The sequence below is a fragment of the Quercus suber genome, unplaced genomic scaffold, assembly GCF_002906115.3.
Source record: "Quercus suber isolate HL8 unplaced genomic scaffold, Cork oak 2.0 scaffold_78, whole genome shotgun sequence".
Taxonomy (NCBI): Eukaryota; Viridiplantae; Streptophyta; class Magnoliopsida; order Fagales; family Fagaceae; genus Quercus; species Quercus suber.
The window spans coordinates 691,332-719,123 of NW_027069543.1; the positions used below are offsets into that span (position 1 = coordinate 691,332).

At 34.1% G+C, this 27,792-nt stretch overlaps 3 protein-coding genes and 1 non-coding gene across 4 annotated transcripts; all 4 read left to right on the forward strand.

The window, feature by feature from the left end:
• The first annotated feature begins 8,539 nt into the window (after positions 1-8,539).
• Positions 8,540-9,340, forward strand: LOC111997038 (protein TRACHEARY ELEMENT DIFFERENTIATION-RELATED 7). The gene has a single exon (XM_024029077.2). It carries the CDS (start codon positions 8,540-8,542, stop codon positions 9,338-9,340), a length of 801 nt encoding a protein of 266 aa, XP_023884845.2.
• A 1,433-nt stretch (positions 9,341-10,773) lies between these two features.
• LOC111997064 (small nucleolar RNA Z102/R77) lies at positions 10,774-10,859 on the forward strand. Its single transcript, XR_002881311.1, has one exon. It is a non-coding gene; the product is annotated as a small nucleolar RNA Z102/R77 (small nucleolar RNA).
• Positions 10,860-11,662: 803 nt separating this feature from the next.
• LOC111997037 (uncharacterized) lies at positions 11,663-12,601 on the forward strand. Its single transcript, XM_024029076.1, has one exon. It carries the CDS (start codon positions 11,663-11,665, stop codon positions 12,599-12,601), a length of 939 nt encoding a protein of 312 aa, XP_023884844.1.
• Positions 12,602-13,835: 1,234 nt separating this feature from the next.
• Positions 13,836-14,681, forward strand: LOC111997036 (uncharacterized). Its single transcript, XM_024029075.1, has 2 exons — positions 13,836-14,357; positions 14,469-14,681. Exons 1-2 carry the CDS (start codon positions 13,836-13,838, stop codon positions 14,679-14,681), a joined length of 735 nt encoding a protein of 244 aa, XP_023884843.1.
• Positions 14,682-27,792: the final 13,111 nt, after the last annotated feature.

Genomic DNA, 27,792 nt, shown 5'->3' on the forward strand with positions numbered 1-27,792 from the left:
TTTTCACATAACCACTGTTAAAATCTAAAAGTTGTAGTCATTTCACACTCACATTCGCATTCACATTCACATTTAGAGCTATAGTCAAAAGTTGTTATTATAACAAAGATCTAAAAGTTAGGTTTTAATTTTTACAACCTAACTTTTAGATCCTCATTTTTCTTGATTTTTTTAGTTTTTTAATATTTTGAGAAGAAAAAGACATAAAAGGATAGTAAAAATACAAAATACAAATTTACTCCTATTTTTAATGGAGGTGGGTAACGGAAGACAAACGGAGCTTACCTTAGGTAAGTAAAGTGTCAATTTTTAAACCATAGATAGGTAAAATGTTTTTTGAGCAAACCACAGGTGGATAAAATGTAATTTCTCCAAAATTTAAATATTAGCCTAATGATAATGATATCAAAATAGCCTAATGTAGAAATTTAAGTGATAGCTCAGCAATAATGATATCATTCATAGTAGTTAATGTTTGTGGTTTGAATTTTATTTTATTTTGTTTTATATGTAGTTGTTGGGATAGAAAAAGTAAAGCATTAAAAGAAACTAAAGAACAACAATAGGTTTAGCCAGGACAATGCTTGAAAAGAAAATGATTAAACACCTAACAAGTCAACAGGTGGATTATCATACAACACAAAATTACTAGGCTTGATTGGGAACCTTCCTGTCTAACCCATCAGTACACCTATTATAGCATCACGAAAGCAGTGGCTAATTCGAATTTTGGGAAGTTGGAAAACCAAAAGTTTGCAATCATTCACAATAAAAGAAACAATGATAATAGAATAATTAGGATTAGTTATTTGAAAGGGGAAAAATGTACGGCTACGATACCTAGTATAACGGAACGGGCTGATTATTGTTTATGGGCTGAAAGGTAGACGAGCCTGTTATGTGCAAGACCTATTGAGGATGGATCTGGAGTGGACGGATGAGAAAGGAACGGACTGATTGGCCATGGGCCTGCTGGGACCTATTGATGGGAATACTTGCGGCCCATTATCATAAAATCTTAAACAGAATCCTAATGCAAAGGGGATTCTAGAGATTACGTACATTGATGAAGATCTTCTCTATAAGGAAAAGACTTGTCCGCCACGTTTTGGACTCTTAAAGATGATTTCTACAAGGAAAGGATTTCGACTCCAAGTAAAAGAGGTCAACTTTCGACTACTATAAAAGCCCCAATACCTTCACAAATCAAGGTACGCATAATCGACTCTCTCTAGCACTCTGGAGTTGTAAAAGGTTTTAACTTGACATTTGGAGGGTATTTGGCCGGCACCACACTGGTGCTCTCTGTAGGTTCTTTCTCTTTCTTGCTATGCAGGTGATTTTTGGAGCGTGTGAGCGATGTGTAATTCATTGGTGATTTTTCAGACCTCATCACTATCAAATTAGCTTTAGTATCTAATCATATCTCTATAGTTGCTAAATGGAGGTTTGGCACATGAGAAGTGCATCACGCAACGCCCACAACTCAGCTAAGAAACTGTTAGTAGTACCAATTTTTCTAAAGAATCCACTAATCCAAAAATCAGAATCATCACGGATAATGTTGCTGTTGCCGCCCCTAGCCAACCTCGAGGTTCTAAATTAAATAGGGACCCATCAATGTTCAATTTTTCCAACTCAACAGAGGCTTCTCCCATCTAAAAACTTGTTGAAATGCTGCTCTAGGAGACTGGGCATAGTGAATAAACTCTATAGTTCTTTAGATGATTTCCCTACTCAAATTCGTTTGAAGGGGGCTATTTTGAAGAACAGCATAGTTTTTATGCTTCCAAATAATTCATATGGCAAAAAGAAACAAAAACTTCTAAGGGGTTGGTTAGGAACCACACTCACATCCACCTTGCTATTTTTGGCCAAACCCAATTACCAAATATGAAGTTAATCCAAAAAGAAGGAACTATCCGAGCTAGAAATTTCCAATTGAGTCCAAATGGATTTAAAAAAATTATAATAATATCTAACATACTATAATTAATGGAGTAAAGTAAAATACTAAGGATCCGTTTGTTGGGAGAATAGAAAAGTAGGAGAATAGAAAATGAAGAGACAATGAAAAAGTGGGAGGATAGAAAAAATTTTAGTTTCTCTCATTTGTGTTTGGTTGGAAGGGTGGAAAAATGGAGGGATTGATTTTTTTTTTTTTTGGTTGAAAAGAGAAATGAGAGGATAGAAAATGGAGTTTGTATGAATTTACTCATATGTCCTTATTAAAAATAATGCTCAATTAAAAAAAAAAAAAAAGCAAACAACCAACCAAAAAAAAAAAAATGCAATCACCAAAGTTTATTAAAAAGGAAAATTCATGTCCAATAAAAAATAAGAAATAAATTAAAAAAAAAAATGTAAAAAAAAAAAAAAAAAAAAGCATTGTATAGTACTATGATGTATCATGGATTTGCACATCATCATATAAAAAAAAAAAAAAAACAGCGTCTAGTTAAACCCAAAAGAAAAAAAAGGAGAAAAAAAAATGGTAAACAGGCCACATTTATGACCAGGTTGAGGTAGCCAAAAAAAAAAAAAAAAGTAAAAAGAAAATGTAGGCAATTTTGTCCAAATATTTTTACTCACTTTTCACTTTCATTTTTTCTCCAATTTAGAGAGATTGTGTTTTGGAGGTTGGAGGAAGAGGAGAGAAAACTTGTGGACCCCACCAAAATTTCTCATCTTTTTCACTCTCAAGTCTCAAGTTTCAACCAAAAACATCATTCTCTCTCATTCATTTTCCATCCTCTCTAAAATTACTCCAACCAAACATAGCCTAATAGTAGAACAAGAAATCTTCATTCCAATATTATTATCTTTGTACTTTACCGTAGTACACCTTGAATATAATATTGAAGTATGTGTAGTGTCTTTCTTTATAATAGGGGAAACGTGTGCATGTTAGGGTGAGACTGACATTACAAAATTAAATTTCGATAAAGTAAAATCTAATTTTAAATAGAAGGACGCAAAGATGTTATTCAAATGAAATAAAGGTGGCGGGCGAGGGTTCAAATCATCATATATATCCTGATTCCAATTCAAAAATTGAATCCAACTTTGCAAAATAAACCTAGTGGGTATCCGACTATCCGTATTAGGTACCACGATATTCTATCACACAATAAAAATACTTAAACCGGCAACGAGATATATTGACTGGTTCAGACCACGAGATTGCGACTTGAGCGCCTATCATGTTCATGTTGACAATAACAATTAACAAAGATGGCTTGGGCCACATACATTACTCACTGATCGCGGTTGACCTGACGGGAAGTGGATATGTATTGCTTCAAAATGCTATAGCATTTGATTCCATGACAAACAGAGCAACAGCATGGTTTATGCAGCGCCAACTTTTTAAACCATACTTTGCTTTGCACCTAAACAAATCTTTTTTGAAGCTATTGAACCATGTTAGAAGAAGGCTAACTTTTGGATGACATGCATTTGCAAGTGAAAATTTTGAGTGTCGCTGAACAAAACAAACAATTAAAATGGATTCAAAGGAATTTTAAGCATGATTAAATATATATATATATTTTTTGATAGAGTTTCAACTTATGACGTTCGCTCATAATAATAGCTCTTTATCGATAGAGTTTCAACTTATGGCGTTCGCTCCTAATAATAGCTCTTTATCATTAGATCAAGACACCAAATCAGTTTTAGGTGTAGGCGGGGATTGAATATCAGATCTCTTATACAACGATCAGAAATTTTATTAGTTGAGCTAATTGGAGCCCATAATGAAATACTTTTTTATTTTGTTTTTACACTATGGAAAATTTTGACCCAAAATAAAAAGTGAGGGGCGGGGTGGGTTGGGGGGGGGGGGGGTTGTTGGAGCCAAGGAGTCAAGGACCCACCTTGTTGTTGCAATTTTGGATTTATATATATATATATATATACTATTATTTAAGGGAATTTTTTTTGTTTAGATTCTTCATTTTTTAGTTCACAAATGCCACTACATTCCTATATTTAGGTAAAGACAAAAATAAAGGACAATCTAGTAAAAACGTAACTCTAACTCCTACTAAAATATTATCTAAAAAATAGGATCACTTTCCTGTTAATTTTCAAATTTCTTTATCTACTTATAAATTAGATTTGCAAAATAAAAATTATATATATATATATAAAATAAAACACAAAGTTTTTTTTTTCCTTAAAAAAAGTATTTTTCGCACATGTGATGATGCTAGTATATATATATATATATATGTATATAATATTATCATAATCAATTTTTAATCACTATTTATGATTTTATACATGTTATTATGGATAGAAGTTAAACAAAATAGCATGGTCAATCCTAAGGCTCGTTTCTCTAAAAAAAGAAAAGAAAAGAAATTAAGAAATTCCAATGAAATTGAATAGAGTCTTCTCAAAAAGAAAAGAAAAGAAAAGAAAAGAAAAGAAAGTTTTATAATAACAAAATAAAGGGCCATGTTTTTTGACTTTTTTTCCAACTGTGTTTTAATTTTTTTTTTCCTAAGACAAATAAAGATTTCTGGTTCTGTTGACACTAATTTACCTTGAGATATAAATTTGAAAGGAACATGCTTATAAACAGAGAGTTTCAATTTTTTTTTTTTTCAAATTATTTTTAGAAAATATTCATATTAATCGGAAATACACTAAATATTTGAAGTGTTAGAAATACTGAATGATTGTACCGCACACATATGTTTACTTGTACCACATACAAATGCCTCATATATAAAGGAATCGCATGTATATTCCTTTATTATGAAATACTATACAATCATTCAGTATTTCTAACAGCTCTGATACCATGTTAGAAATACTGAATGATTGTATAGTATTTCATAATAAAGGAATATACATGCGATGCCTTTATATATGAAGCATATGTGTGTGGTACAAGTAAACATATGTGTGCGGTACAAGTAAAGTGTAGTACAAGTAAAAGTGTGCTATACAAGTAAAGTAGCTGGGCTTAAAGCTCATAACATAATATACATTAACATGAAGAAACCAAATAATTTGCTGAAGAATATTATCCCAATTTTTTCCCCTGTTGTGAATATCTTTTCCAATAAAACAAAGCATGATCTAAGACATGGATGGAAGTTGCGAACGCTCATATAGTTTCACAGAAATCAATGAATTTTCATTGTAAGAGGGAGATATCCATCCTAAACTCACACCTGGTTTTGGGACAATTTATGTCTAGCTATATGATTCTGCATGCAATTCAATTTTATTTGGAAATTTTTTCCTAAACTAACTAAAAAGAAGTGTTACATTTACAATATTTTCACAACAAATCTTAAATGGTAAGTTGTTATTGGTTCTAATTTAAATTCACAATTTAAATTATTTTTTTGTCCACCCATAACAACTTATCACTTAAAATTTGTTATAAAAATGTTGTGAAAATACTATAAACATATAATTTTTCCTAACTAAAATCTCAAATGTACAATAAACCAATATATACTCAAATAAGAAAAATGGTAAAATTATTATCAATTTTCCTAACACAAATCACACAATATTGTCACACTTGCCAATTTTAATTATGTTTTTTTCCCCTTCTTAATAGAAAATCTGAATTACTTGGGATCTAGGAAAAACAGATTATTTTATCATTTGGCAAAAATAATGGTGATTCTCCATATTTCGTTTGTCTGATAAAAAATAATTTGATGAAAGCGTTTAAGCAATCCCTTGGAAAGGCTTGTATGAATTCCTACTAGACTAGTGATGTAAATGGAATCATGGAATACAAAATACTAGAAATACAGATTAGGCGGTGTGAAGGCAGCAAGCAGCCTAGCTATTTAGTGTGAGAACAGATTTGTCAAACAGATTAGCACATGTCTTTACTAGATTTTGAAATCATTTACAATCAGTTCCTTACACGAAACTTAGGTCCACTGAAATTTATTTATAAAATCAATGTGTTCATAACCAAGTTGCTATAATATATATAGTACATGTTTTCCTTAATCCATATCGCGTTTTTGAGTGTACAAACCACATCACACAACATAGGTGACGCGATGCTTTGCCAAGTGGGCTAAGGCAATCAAACCTTTATTTAATATTGTCATAATTAGTGACAGTGTAATTACTAATTACTATTCTAGTCTAGCCACAGCTATTAATGCGGCATGCCTTTTTTGATCGAAATAGCTCTCCAGCACTCCACTATTTGACTAATCGAAATGTCGCTGTTATTATATGGTCGGATTTTGATTGCATATATTGATAAATTATGTTGCACCATATACCACCTTTCCAAGGAAACATTTTAGATAACTGTATGATTGGAACTATCATAAAAGTCTTCGTCATTGTTAGAAGAGCAATTGGAAAAGGATCCCAATCTTTTAAAAGAATCGACATGTTACTCTTATATATAGAATTTATAATTTAGGAATAAGCTTAACGGAGAAAGTAGGAATAATAAGTATTAATTTTATTGGAGTTTGAGTAGGGACACTCATGAAATCCCAATTACTTAAAACCAAATTGGCTTTAGACCTATGTTTATTTCTCTGTCATTGCAATTTCCAAACTACTCGATCTTAACTGAGACATTGTCCAATCTCCTCAAAGAAAAAAATAAAAATCAATTAACAACTTCCTCAAAATGTAATTATACTAGCTGCAGGTTCAAGGAAATCCGAGCCAACTAAGCTGCCTCAGATTTTTCCCCGACTAAGAAATTAAATATCTTGGGCAAATTATATTTTAAACCATATACTTTAATAGTTTCAAAATATTACAAACCCTATAGCTTCATTGGGCAAGTGGAAACCTAGACTTTTAAAACCATATTAATTGAAACCCCCTATCAAACCCCCAAAAAATAAGGTTTTAATTTATATAATTTTCAAAATCTAGCTAGCTAGGGTTCAATTCTAAACTAGTGAAATTATAAAGTTTAATTTGTATTAGTAATAATTAACTCCAAGGCTTTTAAATGCAAGTTACTTTAATATGTTTTATGAGCTGATTAAAAAAAAAAAAAAATCTTTTATGAGCTTGAACAAGCTCAAAATATAACTGCAGGTTTGCTTGGAAGGAATTCCACATTCCTTTCTTTACAAATGCATGTTTATTGTGATTCTCAAAAAAAAAAAAAAAGAAAAAAAAAAAGGCGTTTTTTGTTTTACACATAATGTGCTTTTATAACTTGAAAACTTATCCTTTCTTTACAAATGCATGTTTATTGTGATTCTCAAAAAAAAAAAAAAAGAAAAAAAAAAAAAGGCGTTTTTTGTTTTACACATAATGTGCTTTTATAACTTGAAAACTTGACTTTAAATCACATTTTTAGTTGTAAATTACAATTTGTGTAAAATACACTATGTAAAACAAGCTTTTGCAACAAAATATATATATATATATGCACTTTTATTTGTATACTTTCAAAAATTCGACATTGCTGCGTTACCAGTGCCTTTATTTCTTAGTAATGCTCATCAACTCTAGCTGCATGCCACTAAAATTTCTTAATTGTTTTGTACCACATGCATGATAGTGTTGTACCATGTAGGTTGTGAATCAAATAAGCTTTGACAATTTAGAATAGTATGCTTTGACAATTAGGTTGTGTTTGGTAGAGAAGTTTGAGTAATGTTGTTTGAGTGTTTTTGATATATGTGCAGGTGAAAAAGTATATAAAAATATGTGTAAGTGCGTTTGAAATATAAAAAATGTTGCTTAAGTAGAGCTACCAAACGGGTAGTGTCTAAGTAGTTATTATAACCTTCAGTACTATGCCCATTTTGGTAGCAAATGTAACCCAACAAGGATCCCCTCAACAATCACCAATAATTGTTGATCATGTGAAACTAAGTTCGTGTAACTCCATATAATGGTAGTGATGATTTAAAGGTGAACTGCCAATTGAAATACCGAAAAACTATGATTTGCAATGTCTGCAGAGTAAATGACAGTAAAACAGCATTACGTACCCTCAAACTTTGACGAAAAGAAAATTATGACTGCTTGAATCAAGCTACTCGTAAAGCTAAAGAGTTCACGTAATTCCAATACTTACCCTAATATTGCAATTTGCATTATGAGTTATATTTCAATGCTGAAAGTTCCAATTAGATTTGGTCAATATTGTTCATCGAGACGGTTAAGCTTTTGAATTTGTTATATTATCCACAAATTAAGATGTATATTACTATTAATTAATACGGCAACTTGGTATTACATCAAAGAAGAACCTGAATGACTTCAGGTTGATGAACCCTGCAAGTTGCAAAAAGAAAAGAAAAGAAATTCTCATTTCAACAACGTGATTTTATATGTATGCTCTAAGCACCAATCAAAATGATCATTAAAACTCCCCGAATCATGGCTTCAAAGTAATTTTTAAATGCAACTATAACTAAATAACTAACCAGAGTGGTTTTAATTAAGACTTCAAAGCTAGCTCCAATAAGTTTAAATAGAGGCAGCCCTGCACACAATTATTCATACAGCTTAACTCTCTTGCTTGGTGCAAGTATCCCTCTACATTCTTTCTTGTGAAATGGGTTATGATTATGAATACCATTCTCCACCACCTCCATCTCCTTCTCCACCACCAGATTGTGACCATGTCAAGCATAAACCCCCTCCACCTCCGCCGCGACCACCACCACCACCACCACCTAAATGTAATATGACGATGCCACCACCTCCACCACCTCCTTGTAAGAATAGCACATTAACTCCTCCTCCTCCTCCCCCATCACCACCACCCCCACCTTCTCCTCCTCCTCCTCCTCCACCCCCACCACCGCCACCTCCTCCTCCATGTACTCCAGTAACTCTACTACCTCCTCCTCCACCATGTCACTGTCACTGTCCACCTCCAGCACCCGCTCCTAACCACCCCTACCACCATCATCCTCCACCCGCTCCTTACTACCCCTACCACCATCGTCCTCCACCCCCTCCTCATTCACTTCCACCATCACCCTCTATGTCACCATATCATCATCACCACCACAACTACACGACTGTTATCGCCGTCGGCGTCTCTCTAGGCGGTGCCTTCTTTCTTGCATTCCTCGCCATTGGTCTCTTCTGCTTGGCTAAAAAGAAGAAGAAACCAGTAACAATTCCAGTAGCAGCAGCCGCAGCCGCTTGTGTTGAGGAACACGAACACATCCAGGAGACGATTACGACAAACCCGTGTGGAGAACAAACTGTCACTGTCACAATTGACGACGACGTTCAAGTTCACGAAATTGCGAGTGCAAGTACACTTGCTCCTCCTTGTGAACCAGGAGAAACTGGGCCTTCCACTCATTCTCAAGTCCATCAACACAAGTTACACAACACTTGAGGTCGTCTTTTGCATTCACCTTCGTAAACAAGCTTTCCTTTAATTTCTTTGTGTGTGTGTGTGTGTGTTTGTGTGCTTTTTCTTCGAAGTTTTTCTTCCCCTATTTGTTTTTCATAAGTTTGATGAAACTAAATTGATTAAGGATTGCTTGTAAGTTGTAATAACGAGTCCCTTGTCTGGTTCAAATAACACGACAGAGAAGGTACGTTGTGGTTGCTGATCTTTGTATTATGAAGAAATAAAGGCCAAGTCTTGGGTTTGCTGCACATAATGCTGGTGCATATTTTTATTTAAGTACATTTCGCATACTTAATATTGGTTATATTAAGAATAGTAATCTTTATTATTAAATATAGAAGATATTGTAATGGAATAATTATTATTATTTATAAGTTTGGTTGTTACATATGAAAAATTTGTAAAAGATGATGTATAAGGAAACTTTATATTTTTAGAAATATATTAATTTTAAAACCTATTATATACACTAAGAAATAGCTATTACATCCATTTTAAAGAAGAATAACTATTCTTCAATTTAAAAAATAATTATTCCAATGTAAAAACTAATCCATATAATAAAGATGTAACCAAATGACCGAATTGATATTACACATGAATAACTATTCCATTATAGGAACTATTACAGCATACCAAACGTACCCTTATTTTTACTAATTTGTTTTGATAATTCGGTACTTATAACTTGGGATGACAATTTTGCTCCGCCCGCTTGACCCACCCCTCCTCGCTTCGCCCCATGCGGGTTTTTCCTGCCCCGCAAAGGTGGTGGGGCGGGGATGGGGCGAGATTTTAGACCCGCACCATGGGGTGGGGCGGGGATGGGGTTACACTTTTTAGACCCGCCCCGCCCTGCCCCATCCCCACCCCGTCCCGCATTATAAGGGATAAATTGTAATTTTTTTATACCCTAAAACCCTACTATTTAAAAAAAATATTATTAACTTATTTTATTCTACCTAACGTGACTCTACCTCTTTTTTCTCTCTAGCAAAGTTGGAAATAAGGTATCAATTTTAACGTTTTTTATTTTATTTTATTAGAAACAAATTTATATACTATTGAATTACTGATTTCATTCATGATTCATAGTTCATACATCTTTCTCAACTTACTTTTCATCATGAACATAATATAATTTTTTTTTTTTAATGAGGTACAGGTCTGAGGCTTTAAATATTTGTCTGTGTCATTGTTTTTGTAATTTTGTGTGGGCATTTGGCTCATTGGTTGTTATAAAATATAAGGTATACTGTCACACACCCCCTTTTCTCTTAACACTGGAATTTCCATTGGGATTTCACTTTGCTTAACAACATTGCTTCTTTATGCTTGTCAAAATCCATATCTATTTTATGAGCTGGCTTTTTGTTTTTGAATTTCCATGTTAGAAATATGAGGTGGTGAATGGAGAATGAGATGATGAGGAATATGTTTCCCTATTGGTTTGATTGCCGATATGATGACATCAATCATGTATTAGGAGTTTGGATTATTTTATTGTGATACTATGAGATTTTTGTTGTGATATTGTCTTGTTAAACATTTGGATAATATTATTTAGTTTTTGCTAAAAAAATAGTTTGATTTGATAGGATAAATTTATTTATAATTTCAAGTATATTTTTATTATTAAAACATGTCATTTTCTTTGGAAAAATGGTAATAGTTGTAGGAAAAATTAATAAGAAATAAAGTTTTGCAATGTAGGGCGGGGCTTCGTGGGGCCTTAAGGGGTGGGGATGGGGTAAGAAATTTTCCCTATCATGCAAGGCGGGCCAGGAATGGGGCAAGAAAAATCTATGCGGGGCGGGAGCGAAGATCACATTCTTCGGCCCTGCCCCACCCCATTGCCATCCCTACTTATAACAATGTCATATAGGACATTTGAATTATAGATGACACATGTCTTAAATAAAAACAATTTTACTAATGTATTTTTTTATGGCATACATTAATAAGCCATTTTAGGAAATATTTTTAGAATAATAAAAAAAATGATTAAATTTTTAAATTAAAATTTTCAAATTTTCATAAAAAATTTTCTAAGATAAATAATTAATATACACCCTAAGATAACCTATCAAGAACTAATTAAAAGTACCAAAACCTGGACACTGTCGTAGAATGTTATTATTATTTGTATATCCACCCATTGCAAGATGTGCACGTTACTGTTTACAATATATTTCTAATGTACTGAATGCATGGTGACAGCACTGACAGGAATGTCTTACAATGGTTGCGTTATTACATACTTGACATTTGACACATGCATAAAAATAGAGGAAACACAGAGATATGTCTAGGGGAACCTCTCGGGGTCTCTCTTCAGAGGAAGAAGCTGAACTAGCTAGGAGTAACAAGAAAGTAAAAGACATTCATCATGCAAACTTTATGGAAGGCAACCCTAGCACAGAGAAAGAGTTTTCGTGGGGAAAGGGTCATGCAAATCAACAGTCATCTTTTAAAGAAAAACTCGTGGGTAAGCTTCGAGGGGCATATCGAAGAGCTTTTGATCTTTTGGACCAGATGGAAGTGGCCCCTGAGACTGAACTTGACACTTCCGGCCTTAGGAAAGGACTTGCTGCAGTTAGAATAACCGATGAGCTGAAGCAAAAAATCAGGGCCCCGTGGGCAAGAGCGTTGATTGTTAAACTTTATGGGCGTACAGTGGGTTTTAATTTCTTACAGCAAAAAATCTCTGCCTTATGGAAACCAAAGGGAAGACTTGATATTGTGGATTTGAGTAAGGATTTTTATCTAGTCAAATTTTTGGTGATGGAAGACTATGATTTAGTGCTTGATAAAGGGCCCTGGTTTATTGGAGAGCACTTCCTCTCTATAAGGCCTTGGGTTCCAAATTTTAGACCATGCTCTGCCGATGTTTCATCTATTGTGGTTTGGGTAAGACTCAATGATCTTCCTATTGAATACTACCAAGTGGAAGCTTTGAAGGAGATTGGCAGCACTATTGGAAAGGTTTTGAGGATTGACACTCATACTGCTTTGGAAGCGAGGGGTCGTTATGCCCGAATATGTGTGCAGATAGATGTGGAGAAGCTGCTGATCACTGCTTTACTTATCGGGAATTTCGAACAGCTTGTTAACTATGAAGGAATCCATAAATTGTGTTTTTCCTGTGGTAGGATTGGACACCGGAAGGAAGACTGCCCTCACATTATTCGGCCAGTTCAGACATTGGCTAGGGAGGAGGAGGATGGAGTGGACAAGGCTTAGGGAAGCCCACGCGAAAAGCATGATGCTAAGTCAGCTGAGACTAGTGCAGATGAAGACAACACTTACGAACCTTGGATGGTTGTGACACGCAAAAGAAATGGGTACAAACCCAACATGTACAATAGCACCTCTGGTACGAGCCGTTACCATGAGGAAGGACAAAATCCCATTGGCACCAACTTTTAGAAAAATGATACTAGCAAGGAGCGTGTGCATGACAGAATAGGAAAAACGGTATGGCCCAGTCTAGTAATGGGCCTCAATGGGTCAAGGCTGATGATAAGAGGAAGTCAAATTTCCTAAATCTAAACCAAAGTGAAGCGAGCCCATCTTTCGTGGGCTTTAAGGCTTCTTCTTTTATCCCAAAATCTTTAGGTCTGAAACAAATTCCTAAAGGTAAAAAGGTACTCGCAAAATGCAGGGCAGCCTCCATTATCTCTAAGATTACTGTAGCATTTGAGCACCATAATTCTGCTCCTCTTACTCCAAACAACCACTGTTCTTCTTTGACCTTCATGGGTGCCGAGATGGGTAGTTAATCTGAGGGGTTTTACTGTGGAAGTGGTTCAAATGGTGAGAGTAGTAGTACAGATAGAAAAAAAGCGGCTATGGAGGCAATCCAGTTCAGTGCTCAACGAAGCCCGGTGCGCCGTCCCACAGTTATAAGAAGAGATGGCGAGTTTGGGTCCGTCGATGTCCACTAATCTTGTGAGACAAGTAAGACTGACTCCTTGGGGGCAAGCTTGAAGGTTCAAATTGAAGGTGGTGATGGTGAGATTAGCTTATTGGGAAACTCTGTTCTTAATCCCACCAATTCCAAGGTTATTCAACTTGAACCAATGGAAGATGTAGTGGGTGAGAAGGGTGATAGAGGTTTAGGCCTATGTCCTATTAGTGCTTCAGTCCCAAATGGAGCTCTTTGTGATAGGTCTTCTGCTTTGCTAGTAAATTCAAATGCCGGGGTGGGACGGGTTAAGGAAGTTATGGAGGAAGATTGTATGGAGTTTGATGGTAGAGGCGATATTACCTCTGCTTGATGATTTGTGTTTTGTTCTTATTTATGTTGTTACCCATGAATATTATCATATGGAATAGCAAGGGTTCTTTAAAACCCAATTTTTAGAAATATGTTACTGAACTTGCTCATAACTACAATCTTGCAATTATGGTGGTGATGGAAACAAAAATAGGTGGGGATTGAGCAAAAGCGATTACCGACAGATTGCCTTTTGATATGGCGATTCATTCAGATACTATTGGCTATGCTGGGGGTTTATGGTTACTGTGGAATTCAGATAGAGTAGAGGTGTCGTTGATTTCGAAGATTGAGCAGGAAATTCATGTCACAGTTAAGGTATGTGCCTCTGACTTTTCTTGGATTTTTTTTGCAGTGTATGCTAGTCCTCGGTTTGAGGAAAGGTCTATTCTATGGAATAATCTGTCTGCTTTAGCTGAACTGCATAATATGGCTTGGGTTATTGCGGGGGAATTTAACGAACCTTTGGTGGAGGATGACAAGTTTGGTGGCAGAACTGTTAGTATGAATAGATCCTTGCAATTTAAAGATTGTCTTGATAAATGCAATATGGTTGATTTGGGGTTCTCAGGGCCGAGGTTCACCTGGTCTAATGGAAGAGAACTTTCTATGCTAATTCAGGAGAGAATTGATAGGTTTTTTGTAAACATTGTTTGGTATTCAAACTTTCCTGAGGCAAAAGTTACCCATCTTACTCGCTGTCACTCTGACCACTGCCCTGTGCTTCTGGAAACTACACAGCATTTCCAACTTCAACTTCCTAAACCTTTTAGATTCTAGAGTTGCTGGTTGTCTGATCCTTCTTTTCCTGTAGTGGTCTTGTCTGCTTAGAATCCTATTAATTCCCTTCAAGGGGCCACAAATAACCTTTTTATTGAAGTGAAGCGGTGGAATAAGGAATATTTTGGTAATGTTCTCAGCAAGAAGAGGAGGATTATGGCCCGGCTCAATGGAATTCAGAAGGCTATTGTTTCAAGAGCTTCTTCAAATCTGTTGGATTTAGAGAAGCAACTCCAAAGAGAGCTGGAAATTATTTTAGACTAGGAGAGGGACATTTGGGCTCTTAAGTCTAGAGTTAATTGGATGATTTAAGGAGATAGGAACACTTCCTTCTATCATATGTCCACTATGGTCAGAAGAAGGAGGAACCAGATTTTCGCCATCAAGAACAGTGTAGGGGAGTGGCTGTATGATGAGAGAGATGTTATGGAACATATTAGAGGAGGTTTTGAGGACCTATTTTTGCTATTCTCTTGCTCTCTCAGAGAGGAATCCCCAACTCTTGCCTCAGGGGTAGGCCTATCTATCGGAGGATGATTGTGAATCCCTTTATGGTGAGGTCACAGAGGAGGAAATAAAAATTGCTCTCTGGTCGATGAAGCCTTTTAAAGCGCCTGGTCTCGATGGGTTGCATGCAGGTTTTTATCAACGCTTTTGGCTAGTGGTTGGGAAATCTCTGGTTGAGGAAATTAAAGGGATTTTCTATAGGAAAAAAAATCCTAGATTATCTCAATAGGACCCTTATTACCCTTATTCCTAAGATCCAAGGCATGGAAACGTTGGGCAATTATCGCCCAATCAGCCTGTATAATACTGTTTATAAATTCATTACAAAGGTTGTTGTGGCTTGGATTAGACCTTTCTTGGATAAGCTTGTTTCCCCCCTTCAATCTGCTTTTGTTCCAGGAAGAAAAGGTATTGGTAATGCGATTATAGTTCAGGAAATTGTTCATTCCATTAGTAAAGCCAAAGGTAAAGAGGGGTTCATGGCCATAAAGATAGATCTTGAAAAAGCTTATGACAAGCTTGAGTGGGGTTTCATTAGGGAGAGGCTGCTTGGTTTCAAGTTTCCTATGAACTTGGTGGAGATCATTATGAGCTGTATTTCCACAGTCTCAAACTCGATTTTATTTAATGGGGGTATGATGGAGCCTATTAACCCTTCTAGAGGTATCAGACAAGGAGACCCTCTATCCCCTTACATATTCATTTTGTGTATGGAATTTCTGGGCCTACTTATTGAGGGGAAATGCAGTGAGAAATTGTGGAATCTAGTTAAAGCATCTAGGAATGGGCCTAGCTTCTCTCACCTTTTCTTTGCAAAAGACTTGGTGCTGTTTGCTAAAGCTAATCAAACTAATTGCATTGCTATTCGTGAGGTGCTTGATACCTTTTGTGAAAAATTGGGGCAGACCATTAGTGAGTCCAAATCAAGGGTGTTTTTTTCGCCAAATGTTGATATGGAGAGTAAGGAGGATATGTGCAGTCTGCTTGGGTTTTGAGCAACTTCTTCTATTGGAAAATATTTGGGTATTCCTATTTATTATCAGGGGCAGTTGAATCAAGATTTTAATTTTATCTTGGATAGAACGAAGAAAAAGCTTTTGGGGTGGAAAGAAAATCTTTTGTCAATGGCGGGCAGATCTGTTCTTATCCAATCTTCCTTGTCCACTATTCCCAATTATTCCATGTAGTGTGCTTATCTCCCAAGTAAAGTGTTGGAAGGCATAGATAGGATCAGTAAGAATTTCCTATGGGGTACGACAGAGACTTTAAAAAAGATGCATTGGGTGGGTTGGCAGAAGGTGACAAGGCCTAGGAAGGAGGGTGGTCTAGGATTACAAACTGCAAAGGGAAGGAATACCTCATTGTTGGCAAAACTTAATTGGAGGTTCCACTCAGAAAAAGAAACCTTATGGGCTAGAGTTCTTAGGCATAAATACTGCACTCGTCGAAGAACAAGCTCGACCAACAGTGATAAACTTCCTTGCTCCCGAGTATGGAAAGGTATGAGGAAAGGCCAAGAGGTTTTTAATGCCGAAACAAAATGGGTGATTGGGAATGACAGCAATCTGAGGTTCTGGACGGATAATTGGTCTTCTCAAGGTCCCATCAGAGGTTTAGTGCAAGGTCCTTTGGCCAGGGAGGAAGGTAACATGAATGTGAAGGAAGTGATTTCAGCAACTGGGTGAAATTGGTCAAATATTTCTTTTTATCTTCCTCTGAGTATAAAGCTGGGAATTCAGGCTACTCCTTACGCCATTGTTGTTAGGAGCGAGGATAGAATGTCGTGGGCTGCAAATACTCATGGGAATGTTGGGGAATGTCAACCACAACTTCAGGGGGCATTAGATTTGGAGAATCAAAATCCTTCCACAAATCCAATTCTTTGTTTGGAAATGCCTTCACAATAGCATCGGTGTTAAAGATTGTTTAGCTTCTAGAGGTATCAGTCCTGACCCTTCTTGTCCCCAGTGTCGCGACGAACGTGAAACTATTATTCACTTACTTTGAGATTGTGGGGGCAGTAAGGATCTCTGGAAGTAGCTTGGCATCTCTGAAGCAGATTTGAAAATTTTCACTTGTGATCTTTATTCTTGGCTGACCGAAAATGCAAGGAATGATTAATGTGGTAGTCCCAACAAACCTCCTTGGAACATAGTCTTCCTTTTTGCCATCTGGATGATATGGATGCAAAGGAACAAAGTAATTTTCCAAACTAGTAATCCCGACCCAAACTTAGCTGGCCATATTATTAATCAAGCTAGTGATTTCTTCTGGTATGCCACGGATTGGAAGAAGGCCAATAGCTTTGTAATGAAGAATATTAAATGGGAGAGGCCAAGAAGTGATTGGAGAAAACTAAACACGGATGGGTCATCCCTAGGCAACCCGGGTTTAGCTGGTGGAGGAGGTGTGATAAGAGATGAATCCGATAATTGGGTGGTAGGATTTTCAAGAAGAATTGGTGTTACTTTTAGCTTTGAAGCGGAGCTATGGGAGTTAAGGGATGGATTAAACATCTATGTGAACAAAAATTTTCAAGCTGTGGAAGTAGAGATGGATGCAAAAGCCATAATAGATATTCTTCAAAATCCCACTCAGACAAATCCAATTATTTCTCCCCTTTTGGATGACTATAAGCAGCTGGTAAGTCAGATACCATAGATTTGGTTCAACCATTGTTACCGAGAAGCCAATAGATGCATTGACTCTCTTGCAAGAAAGGGTGTGAAACAAGATGAAGTGTTCTGCATTTTTGAGTACCCGCCTGTGGAGTTACTCCCTGTTTTCAATCATGACCTTTCTGGGCTATGTATAAGTAGGCGCTGTCCTACTGGCTTTGTGCTGGTGTAGTTTTCCTTTTATTATCCCTTTTACCAAAAAAAAAAAAAAAAATAGAGTAACAAAATAATAGGTTTAGAGCATAAGTGAGCTTTAAAGTAGAATCACTTCAATATTATATATAAACTAATAAATATTTTTTAATTGATCTTTAATTCTATTTTATATTTAAAACTTCAATTAAAATCTCGCCATATCATAATTTCTTTAATTAATAGCATCAAGAATTTCATATACAAAGACAATCATAATAAATACTTGTAGGGTCAGTTTTTGTAGCCCAAACCCAAAAGATATGGGTTGAAGGCCCAATGAACGCAGGACAATAAATTTGTAGAGAGTGGGCGAAAAAGCTAGGCTGGTTATGAAGTAAACAATGGTTGGCTAGGTTACTTACAGTGATGATAACATGAACTAATGCTTGAACGACTCCATGAATGTATGTCCGAAGAGATGTTTTATTAAGTGAATAGTGATTACAGCATTCAGAGTTACAGTAAAACTTTTCTCTTCCTTTTTCTCTCTCTCCTCTGTTTCCTATTATCAGGGACTCTTCTTCTTTATATAGCATCCTCTCCTATCATCTCCATCGTCCACCTGTTCTTCATCTGCGTATCTACTCAAGTGCATGTCACGTCATGTGTCTACTTTAGTTCTTTGTGAGTGGCGGTAGCCGAGGTTACACTGTTCAGGGGTCTTCTCCACATAAATGCGGCTAGAAAAGCTGTTGCAGTGCATTAAATACGGTGGTAATAGCTTTTCCTTTAGATATTTTTTAGTTCTGATCATCTCCGGATCCACTCAGATCTTATCTTTATCATTGGGATTGTTATGAAGATTATTCGGACCTTCCACATGTTTGTTTGATCAAGGCTATTTGTGGCCGAGGAGTAGGACGTCTTCGGACTAGTAATGACCTCTTCGGATAGCACTCTCCCTTTACTTCTAGGCTTCCTGCTTCAGTTGGGCCAGCCCAACCACCTATTGCTCCTCGGAAATATAATAGCCCTTATCAGGTGTCCCGGGCCCATTAAGTAGCTCTGGGTTTTTTCCCCCCCACAATACCTATTATATATATTTATTAATAATAATTATCATAATAATTATCTATAAAAATACAACCATAATAACTACCTAGTACTAAGTAATAACTTCCACAATTACCAAAATTCATATTTATATACAAAATAAAAGAGAGAAAATAATTTTTTTATTAAATTGTCATGTGCATTGCCTAGGTTATTGATCAGTTTATTATATAAAATTGAAGTAATTTAAATTTTAGTTAAACTAATAATATTATGCCACATAAGCATTTGAGATTTCATAATTTTACATATCATAATTTTAATAGTATATATTTTCAATTCAATTTAAATTATATTCTATATTTAAATTCTCTATTAGAATCTTGGCACGACATATTTAGACGTCTGCCCTCCTTTGATTGAGCTAATAACTCTTAAGGATAATATTTTGCTTCATTTCTTAATACAAATATTTTTAAATGGTAAACACACAAAAAATAGAATAAAAAATTTTGGATTTCAGTCAACTTAATTAGTAAAATCTCTTGTTATCAAATAAAATATTTACGGTTCAAACTTCACTTACATAAAAAATTAATTAATATCTCCGTTGAATAATAATTGAAAATAATCATTATAGAGTAGATGTCATAACTTGAAATTTTATCGTAGCTAACAAAAAACACACACAAATAGAAAATGTGAATGTAACTTCTTCTTCTTTTTTATTTTATTTTTTTAATTTATTTTATTTTATTTATTTATTATTTTTTATTTTTATATAAGAATATAAATGTTACGTTGGAAAGAAGTGTTACGTCCATAATATTTTTCACAATAAATCATAAATGGTAAATTGTTATTGATTATAATTTAAACTTATTATTAAAATTGCTTTTTTTGTTCATAATTAATAATTAATAACAACCTGTCACTTAAATTTTATTCTAAAAATATTACAAATGTAACATTTCTGTTGGCATCAACGTACAGAATTCTTCTAAATCTTTTGATAATGATGCACCAAAAGGTGGTACGCCGGTTGTGTGGGCTTTTAGATTAAGCTAATTAAGGTGGCCAATTCTTGGAAGGCATGTACAGGGGGCTACGTGACACGATAATAGCCCAGTACGAAAAATTTGGGTTTAACCTAATTATTCGGCCCATAGTCTATGTTTGGACCACTTTTCTTGGCCTGAAAAAGTTATGGGCTGAGCCATGGATTGATTATTAATGGCTTCGGCTTCCCCAACTGAGTTTGAAATTTGATTTAAATCATTTATCTTCTATACAATCTTTTTTTTTTTTTTTTTTTTTTTGTTTTGGGGGTCTTCACCGGTTGTAGGCATTGTTGCATAAGTGTATCTAGTTGTTACCTGAGGACTTGCGAAATAGATGCTTCTTATTTTTCAAATGAGCACTTCTAAGCTTATTTTATTAAGGACAAAAATAGGGGAGTAATTATCGTGTTTACCCAGCCACAAAATAATAATAATAATAATAAATAATAATAATAATAATAATAATAAAATTGAATGTAGGGATTAAGGGCCTAAATCATATATTGGGCCTTGGGCCTTGGCTGAGAGCATGAGTAGCCCGAAGACAAACAAATAGAAATGAATGGTTCAAACTCAAGACTTAATGAGTGAGATGCAAATAGAAAGTTGATCTGAGGAGGAATATCTCCTCGGATAAGCTAAATACAAATCAGATGTAGATCCTATAGATCAAAATGACCTTTCAAGAAAGCTTCAGTGATAGAGATGTGCCTCACGAACACGCGAGAAGGAAGGAAACCCAAAAATATCTAAGGAAAAGCTGCTACCACCGCATTAAAAGTACTGCAACTACTTTTCTGGTCGCATTTATGTCGAGAATACCCTTGAATAGTACTGTCTTGGCTAACACAACTCACAGAAAGCCAAAGATGATATCTGATGGAATAAACACTCAAGTAAGGGCTCAAATGATCAACAAGTGTAGGATCAAGATGGTCCAAGAAGATCTATATAATGTAAGAGAGAATATTGTAGCAATCAAAGTGATATTTGTAATCAGTTTAATTGATTTGTATGGATATTTACCTCCTCGGACAATGAATTCATTCAGTTCTATGTTTCCTGTTCTTGCTTAATCATATTTTGAATCCATACTAGCCGTTGTCAAGTTCATTAAGGCCTAGTTCTTTGACCCACTCTCTACAAATTTATTATACTGGACTCACTAGGCCAACATCCCTTACATTTTGGGCTTGGGCTACAAATCGGGTCCTTACATTGAACATTGACTAGTATATAACCAAAGGGTTAAGTGTGAAACTTAGATACCGGACATTAGATTTTCAATTAAATTTAAACACAAGATTTTATAGTTGAATAAAAGGTTTGGAAATCAATCCTCCTACTTATATCAAAAGTCAATTAGTGTCTTAACATGATGATAAAAAAAAATTATCAAAAGTAAACGTCATAGGGTTATATTTGGTAACAGCTTTTGTTTTCTATTTTCAAAAACTTATTTTTGGAAATATAAAGAAAAAATAATTTTCTTGTATTTTTGAAATAAAAGACATATTTAGTTAGTTGAAATTAAAAAGATAGGTTTTTGAAGGAAAAAAATAGAAAATATTAAAATATATTGTTCCTAGGATTTGAACTCTAATTGCTAACTCATTAAATGAGACATATTTATTAAATTAAATGCATTTTTTCATTAACTTTTGAAAATTAAAAACTAAAAACAACATTTTACATGTTTTCAGTTTCCTTCACAAATTGAGTTTTGAGAACAATTTTTGTTTTCTATCCATTTTGAATTGCCAAACAAGTTTTTTAATCTCAAAAATAGAAAATTGTTTTTGGAAACATAAAATAAGGGAACAAAATAGTTACCAAACAAGCTTAAAACCTAACTTTTATATCTTCTTTTCATGTTTCAACTTTTAGATGTGCTGCTAAGAAATTATAAGAGCAACAAGGAGTGACCCATCCACACAAAATAGGAGGCACAGTTTTCTCTCGTCACTTCTTTTCATTTATTTTTTTATTTTTTTATTTTTTATAGTGTGTGAATTGGATTCTCATGTAGAGCTTTGTATTTTTTTTCAACCAGACAAGAACATGAAAAAAAAAAAAAGGAAAAGGAAAACATGGAAACACAAAACAGAGAAGCAACAAACATATCAAGTAAAGAACAAACATCAATTAAAAAGTGAAATAAACAGAGAAGAAAATAAGAAACTTTCCTTCCAACTTTTTTCTTTTCCGGAACTTTGGATCCTTAGTTCTGATTTTTAGCTCTATTCCAATCAACAAGCTGGGTCTCCATATTGCTGATTACCTGCATCCAGGCATTCCATTTCACCTTTACCTTTTGCCATATATGGAGAACCTCAATATCATTTGGGGTAGTGCCATGATTTTTATTAACCTTTTTAGCAATCCAAGCAAGCTTTGCATTGTCGATATTTTTATTGTTGTTTTGATACTGTGGGCATGTTCTTAATAAAACATGTAGGCCTCTTTGATATATGAAGAGATGTAAAAGTTAGATTTTAATTTTTACAAAACCTAGTTTTTATATCTTCTTTTCTCTTGATTTTTTAGTTTTTTATGTTTTGAGGGGAGAAAGACATAAAAGAGTAACAAAAATACAAATTTACCCATGTTTTTAAAAGAGGTGGGGAGCTAATCTCAAAAGGATAAAGTGCCAATTTTTAAACCACAGTTAATTAAAGTATTTTTCGAGCAAACTACAGGTGAACAAAGTATAATTTTTCCAAAAATAAAATTCATATTAGTGTTTGAATTTAATTAAAACATTTAATGTATTTACACGTACGCCTAAACCTTTGTAACTAAGTTTAACCATTAAATTCGTAAAGATAAATCACTATGATTCCATTTCATTTGTCCTATTCTCCAATTAACCCCTAGTATCCTGCTTTTCCTTTTCACTATTTTTAACAACAGAAGAAGCTTAAATAATTAGATTCAAATCACCGTTTACTAATGTTTTAAATGGTATATAAGATTCTTAGGGCGCCCCACCCCCCCCCCCCCCCCNAACAAGGCACCCAATGAAACTTCGCCACGTGCGCCACGTCCTCCGCCGTCCACGTCATAAACGACGCCCACTTTTCCTTCTCTTTCTTTACAACCATGTCCCTAGTAACGCCAACGCCGTTGGTCCTGGTACCGGTAGTAGTGTGCCTTTTGTTGAGCGTGCATGAAGAAGGAGTATTATTATTATTGTGAAGAGGAAGAGGCAAAGGTAACACAGCTGGTGCATCGCCCATTGCTGCCGTTAGAAATGACGGAGGATGAGAATAAGCAAAAGAAGAATGGCATTGTGAAAACGTGAGAATGAAGAGTGTGGACCTTATGAAGAGACGAAAAGGCGGAGTTTACAAAGATTGGGTGAGAAAAATCTTAGATCTCAGAAGATTACACCCCATTTATTACTTCTTTCTTTCTTTGCACCCTTTGGAAAAATCGTGTTTCCCTTTTTCCTTTAGAGTACTTTTTTTGTTTTTATTAATTATATGTTGGTTTTTACTTTTTATAGTGGGGTGGGGTGGGGCGGGGTTGTTGTTGTGACTTGTAAGTCCTTCCTCAAAAGAAAAAAAAAAAAAGACTTGTGAGTAAGTCCGCTGACGCTAATTTTTTCCCAACACAATTTCGTCGCAACGTAAAATCGTGAATTCATATAAATTTATTATTTTATTTTCACCGCTCATGAATCGGCACGTAACGAAATTATTGTAAAGTTCTGATAAAATCTGTGTTACTAAACTTTATATGAAGTTGTCGGGAGTCGTGGGTTGGCTAGGTTCCGAGGCAATTGTGAATAGTCAAGCAAAGACAGAGAATAGGGTCGTGTTACATTTATATTTTTAGTCTTTTTCGGTTTCTCCATGTGACATTAATGCATTTTTACCTTTTTCTTATCTCCAATCCTGGACCTTTGATTCTCCTCTCTCTCTCTCTCTCTCTCACACACACACACACAGTTACATTTCCACTCTCTAAATCTTTCTTTACTACCAAAATTTTCATCTTTTCTTTCCATTATTTTTGGTACTCCAAATCAACGGGAAGGTATTTGGCATTTGCAAAAAGGAAAAACTCAAAAAAAAAAAAAATGAACTAAAGTCTAAAAAAAAAATTATAATAAAACTACTACAAGCTGGACAGTGACTTGATTCCTTCGACTCAGCACAATGCCCAATACATCACAATTTTCAACCTTTTATTATTTTTTATTACAGTATTACTTGTTTTTTCACCGGACATATATTACTTACTTCTCATTTTTAATTTTTTTTCTTATTTATTCTTAACCACACACCTTCTGTCTCTTCAATTTTTATACTTCAACTTTAAATTTTATTACATCTCATCTACACTTTTACATCTACGTTTTGACTTCCTTCTTGTTCGTAACTTCTATATCTTCTACTAGTACCAGGGTGCAATGCCTCTTCTCAAGTTTTGAGTCTCAAATTTCTAATACGGTTTTTTTTTTTTTTTTTAACTGTACAGGTACCTTTGTTCATTTGTTTTCTTTTCATTTTTTTTTTTTTCCTTTTGAGGTTTTTTGGTTTACATAATGTAAATTTGTTTTGGTTTCAAGAACTTTTTTTTTTTTTAAAGCACAAACTTCATGCCGGCCAAATCTTGAATTTCGGTTGATATCTACCGAAACACCCGAAATAGACCGAAATGACCTGAAATTTTTTCCAAAGTGGAATAGGGTGGGTTACTGTTCTGGTTTGTTTACCGGCACAGTATTTTCCAGCCGTTGCAGTCGGAACGGAATGGAATTAATAAAATTGAATCAAACCTAATTACCTAAAGGCTAAAAAGAAATAAGATTGTGTAATTTATGCTTCTTAAGGAACACCTTAAACAAAATTCCTGGAGCCGCCATTAAATATATTAACATCACAAAATAAAAACACACGCAAATACATAAAGTTTTAAAATTTCCTTTCACAAGTTTTCATATTTCGAAATTATTGTGTGATATGATAGTTTCAATATCAATGTTATCAGCTACATCTTTTTTAATGTACACAACCAAGTAATTATTAAGCTACTGATTTCAATTACTAACATATTTCCTAAATAAGTACTAATATAAACAAAATGCATTATCTTTTCGAAAAAATATATCACATAAATCCAAAAAATTCGGCTAAAGACTAAAGTAAGCACTGACATACTAGCTATTTAAAAAGTGTGCATTTTTTATATAAAAAAATAGAGATATTAAAATATGCCATTTGAAAACACAATTTAAAAAATCACAATTAAACATTTGATTTGAGATTTTAGGCTAATTTGTTTGTTTGGGCAATTTTTGAGAAGTGCTATATTCACAACATTTTTGCAACACTTTCACAACAAAGCCTAGGTGGTAAGTTTTTACTGGTTCTAATTTAAACTTGCCATTGATTTTTTTTGGTTTACTAGTAACAACCTGCTATTTAGGATTGTTATGAAAATATTGTGAACATTGCATTTTTTGTAATTTTTTGGTTCAACATTCAATGGACCAAAATTTTGAAGAGGTTTAATTTTATTTTTAATGGGCTCAATTGTTATTAAGGGTGTTTAATTTTTTTTTTATTTTTAAGGTGGTCAAGTTGTTTTTCTAGGGTGGTCAAAAGACCTATATTAATTTAAAACTCAAAATTTTTTAAGGCATATTAAAAAAAAAAAAAATTCAAGGTGGTCCAGTGACCACCCTCATAAGTACGTGGCGCCGCCCTAGCCATTTGATGGTATTAAATATGCTAAATAAATTTTCCAAAATTCTAGAGGCTATTATTAGCGTCATGTTGTGCATTTTAGAGATGTGTCATGTGTTTGTTATGAATTTTTTTTTTTTTTTTTTTGAGAATACTAAGTATTTTAACACATACACAAGAGAGGAGAAGGTTTTAAAAAAACTAATAGTAGTATATATCCAAAATAGCCTAACTCTTGAATATACAACACATACTTTAAACCTCTATAACTTACACTTATTTTTCAACGTGGGATGTGAACTTTTTGTTCTTGCTTTTGTATAAAGAAATGTGTATACTGTTTATCTAATATTCACCTTAATAAAAGTATTGCCAAAAACCTTATAATAAATTGGTTTATATATTTTAGTGTTTCTAAATAAAACATTATAGTTCAAATCCCCTCCTAACTATTGGATTATTAAAATAATAATAATATTATTATTATTACCTTTCTCTCAAACAAAAGTTAATTAAAAATATTATATATAATTTAAAGTGTTAGGTTCTAAATATTTAGGTTAAATGTTTAGATTCCAAATTTACTTAAGTTGGCAAACCGAGAACAAAAACATATCTAGATTAGTTGTTAGACATTGCTCAAGATTATTCAAATCAAGATTCAAGAATTGTCAAGCTACAAAAAGAAGAAGTAAGTTTGAGTGAAACTCGACTGATCGAAAGAGAGGTTTGACCAATTGAAAGTCATAATCTGCAGAATTTAAATCAGGCACAAAACCTACGAAAACGTTTAGAGTTTAGGTCCAACACTATTAGGTATAAAAGGAAAACCCTAAATACGTTTCAGAGGTTCTTGGAAGTCTTGTGACATTTGTGAGGTTTCTATAGCCTTCTAACTCAACAAACATCTACCAAAACAAGATCTACAATTAAGAACTGGTGAAAACAAGTTGCTACATAAAGATCTACTATTGATGGTGATCTATCTAAACCTTTGAGTAGGATCTCAAAGTCACAAACGTGGGTGTTTGTATTCAACAAATTCAGATAGAAGAGTTCGTGGAGTTGGACTTGCATGTGGTAGTGTGAGTAAGTTCTACAAGAGGTAGCTTTAGATTTTAGAGAGAAAATCTATTGTAAACTTCCATTCTATCATAGTGAATTTGTTTACCTTGAAAATAGTTCAATTAAATCCTCCATAGGTTTTTACCTTGAAACTGTTAGTTTCATTGGTTTTCCTAGGTCATCATATTGCTTACCTTCTTTATTTTTTCACACTAAGTAATATGATTGTATGTTTTTAACCAAGATCTCATAATTAACCTAAGTAACTACTTAGCTAAGTAATTAGGTTAAACAATCTGAGTATATAGGGGTCTAAACAAAAACAAAAAAAAACATAAAGAAAATATTTTTTTTAAATATCTAAAATTGAATGAATAAATTATCATAAGTTTAAATTGTTATTTTCTTCTATTTTATTTAACTTTATCTTTTTAAGAATGTATTTTCTACTATTTAGGATTGGGTAAATCGATAAGGATTGTTGAATACTCATATTAATCTTCACTCTCTTATAGTAGTCTGTCACGACCCAAATCCATGGAACATGGATTTAGATACATGACTAACCTACTGAACTTATATAACCCAATGAACACAATTAGTTTAAATATAATTCGAAACTCCAAATAAACAATGCTCTTAATAAATAACCTCTTACAAAAATCTAAACTCCACAAATTGGAAATAATCTCCAAAATATAAATCATGAATTACAAAATAAGGATAACTAAAATTCTATAAGTCTTCAGGTAATATAGAAAATCGCCTACAACTTCCACGCTCAACCTTGCACCTTACAAAGCGATCAGAAGGTCCTATATTCCCCACTATACTTCAATCTGAAAAATAGTAATTGATGAGGTGAGCCACATCTAGTAAGTAATTATACAGAATACACAAAAGAACAGAGTCAAGCAACGCACGAGTATTTTGATTTTTCACAAACTCATTTAATGATATCAAAAATAATTATTTCAAAACATATAATGAATCACTTAATACATATGTAATCACATCTTAAAATCATTAGAAATCACATACATATAATTGATCAGAGCACAGTGTCACATATACACATCACATATTCTCACATACAATCCTGTGAGCGGATACCAACATCTAACCCCTGTTGGTGAGGGATCAACACATATTCTCACATACAATCCTGTGAGCGGATTTA

Bases quoted from the DNA above. Each gene is read 5' to 3' on its own strand.
- LOC111997038 (XM_024029077.2), top strand. From the start codon at position 8,540: ATGGGTTATGATTATGAATACCATTCTCCACCACCTCCATCTCCTTCT.
- LOC111997037 (XM_024029076.1), top strand. From the start codon at position 11,663: ATGTCTAGGGGAACCTCTCGGGGTCTCTCTTCAGAGGAAGAAGCTGAA.
- LOC111997036 (XM_024029075.1), top strand. From the start codon at position 13,836: ATGGCGATTCATTCAGATACTATTGGCTATGCTGGGGGTTTATGGTTA. The intron at 14,358-14,468 runs GTGCTTCTGGAA...TTGTCTGCTTAG, and splicing joins GTCACTCTGACCACTGCCCT to AATCCTATTAATTCCCTTCA.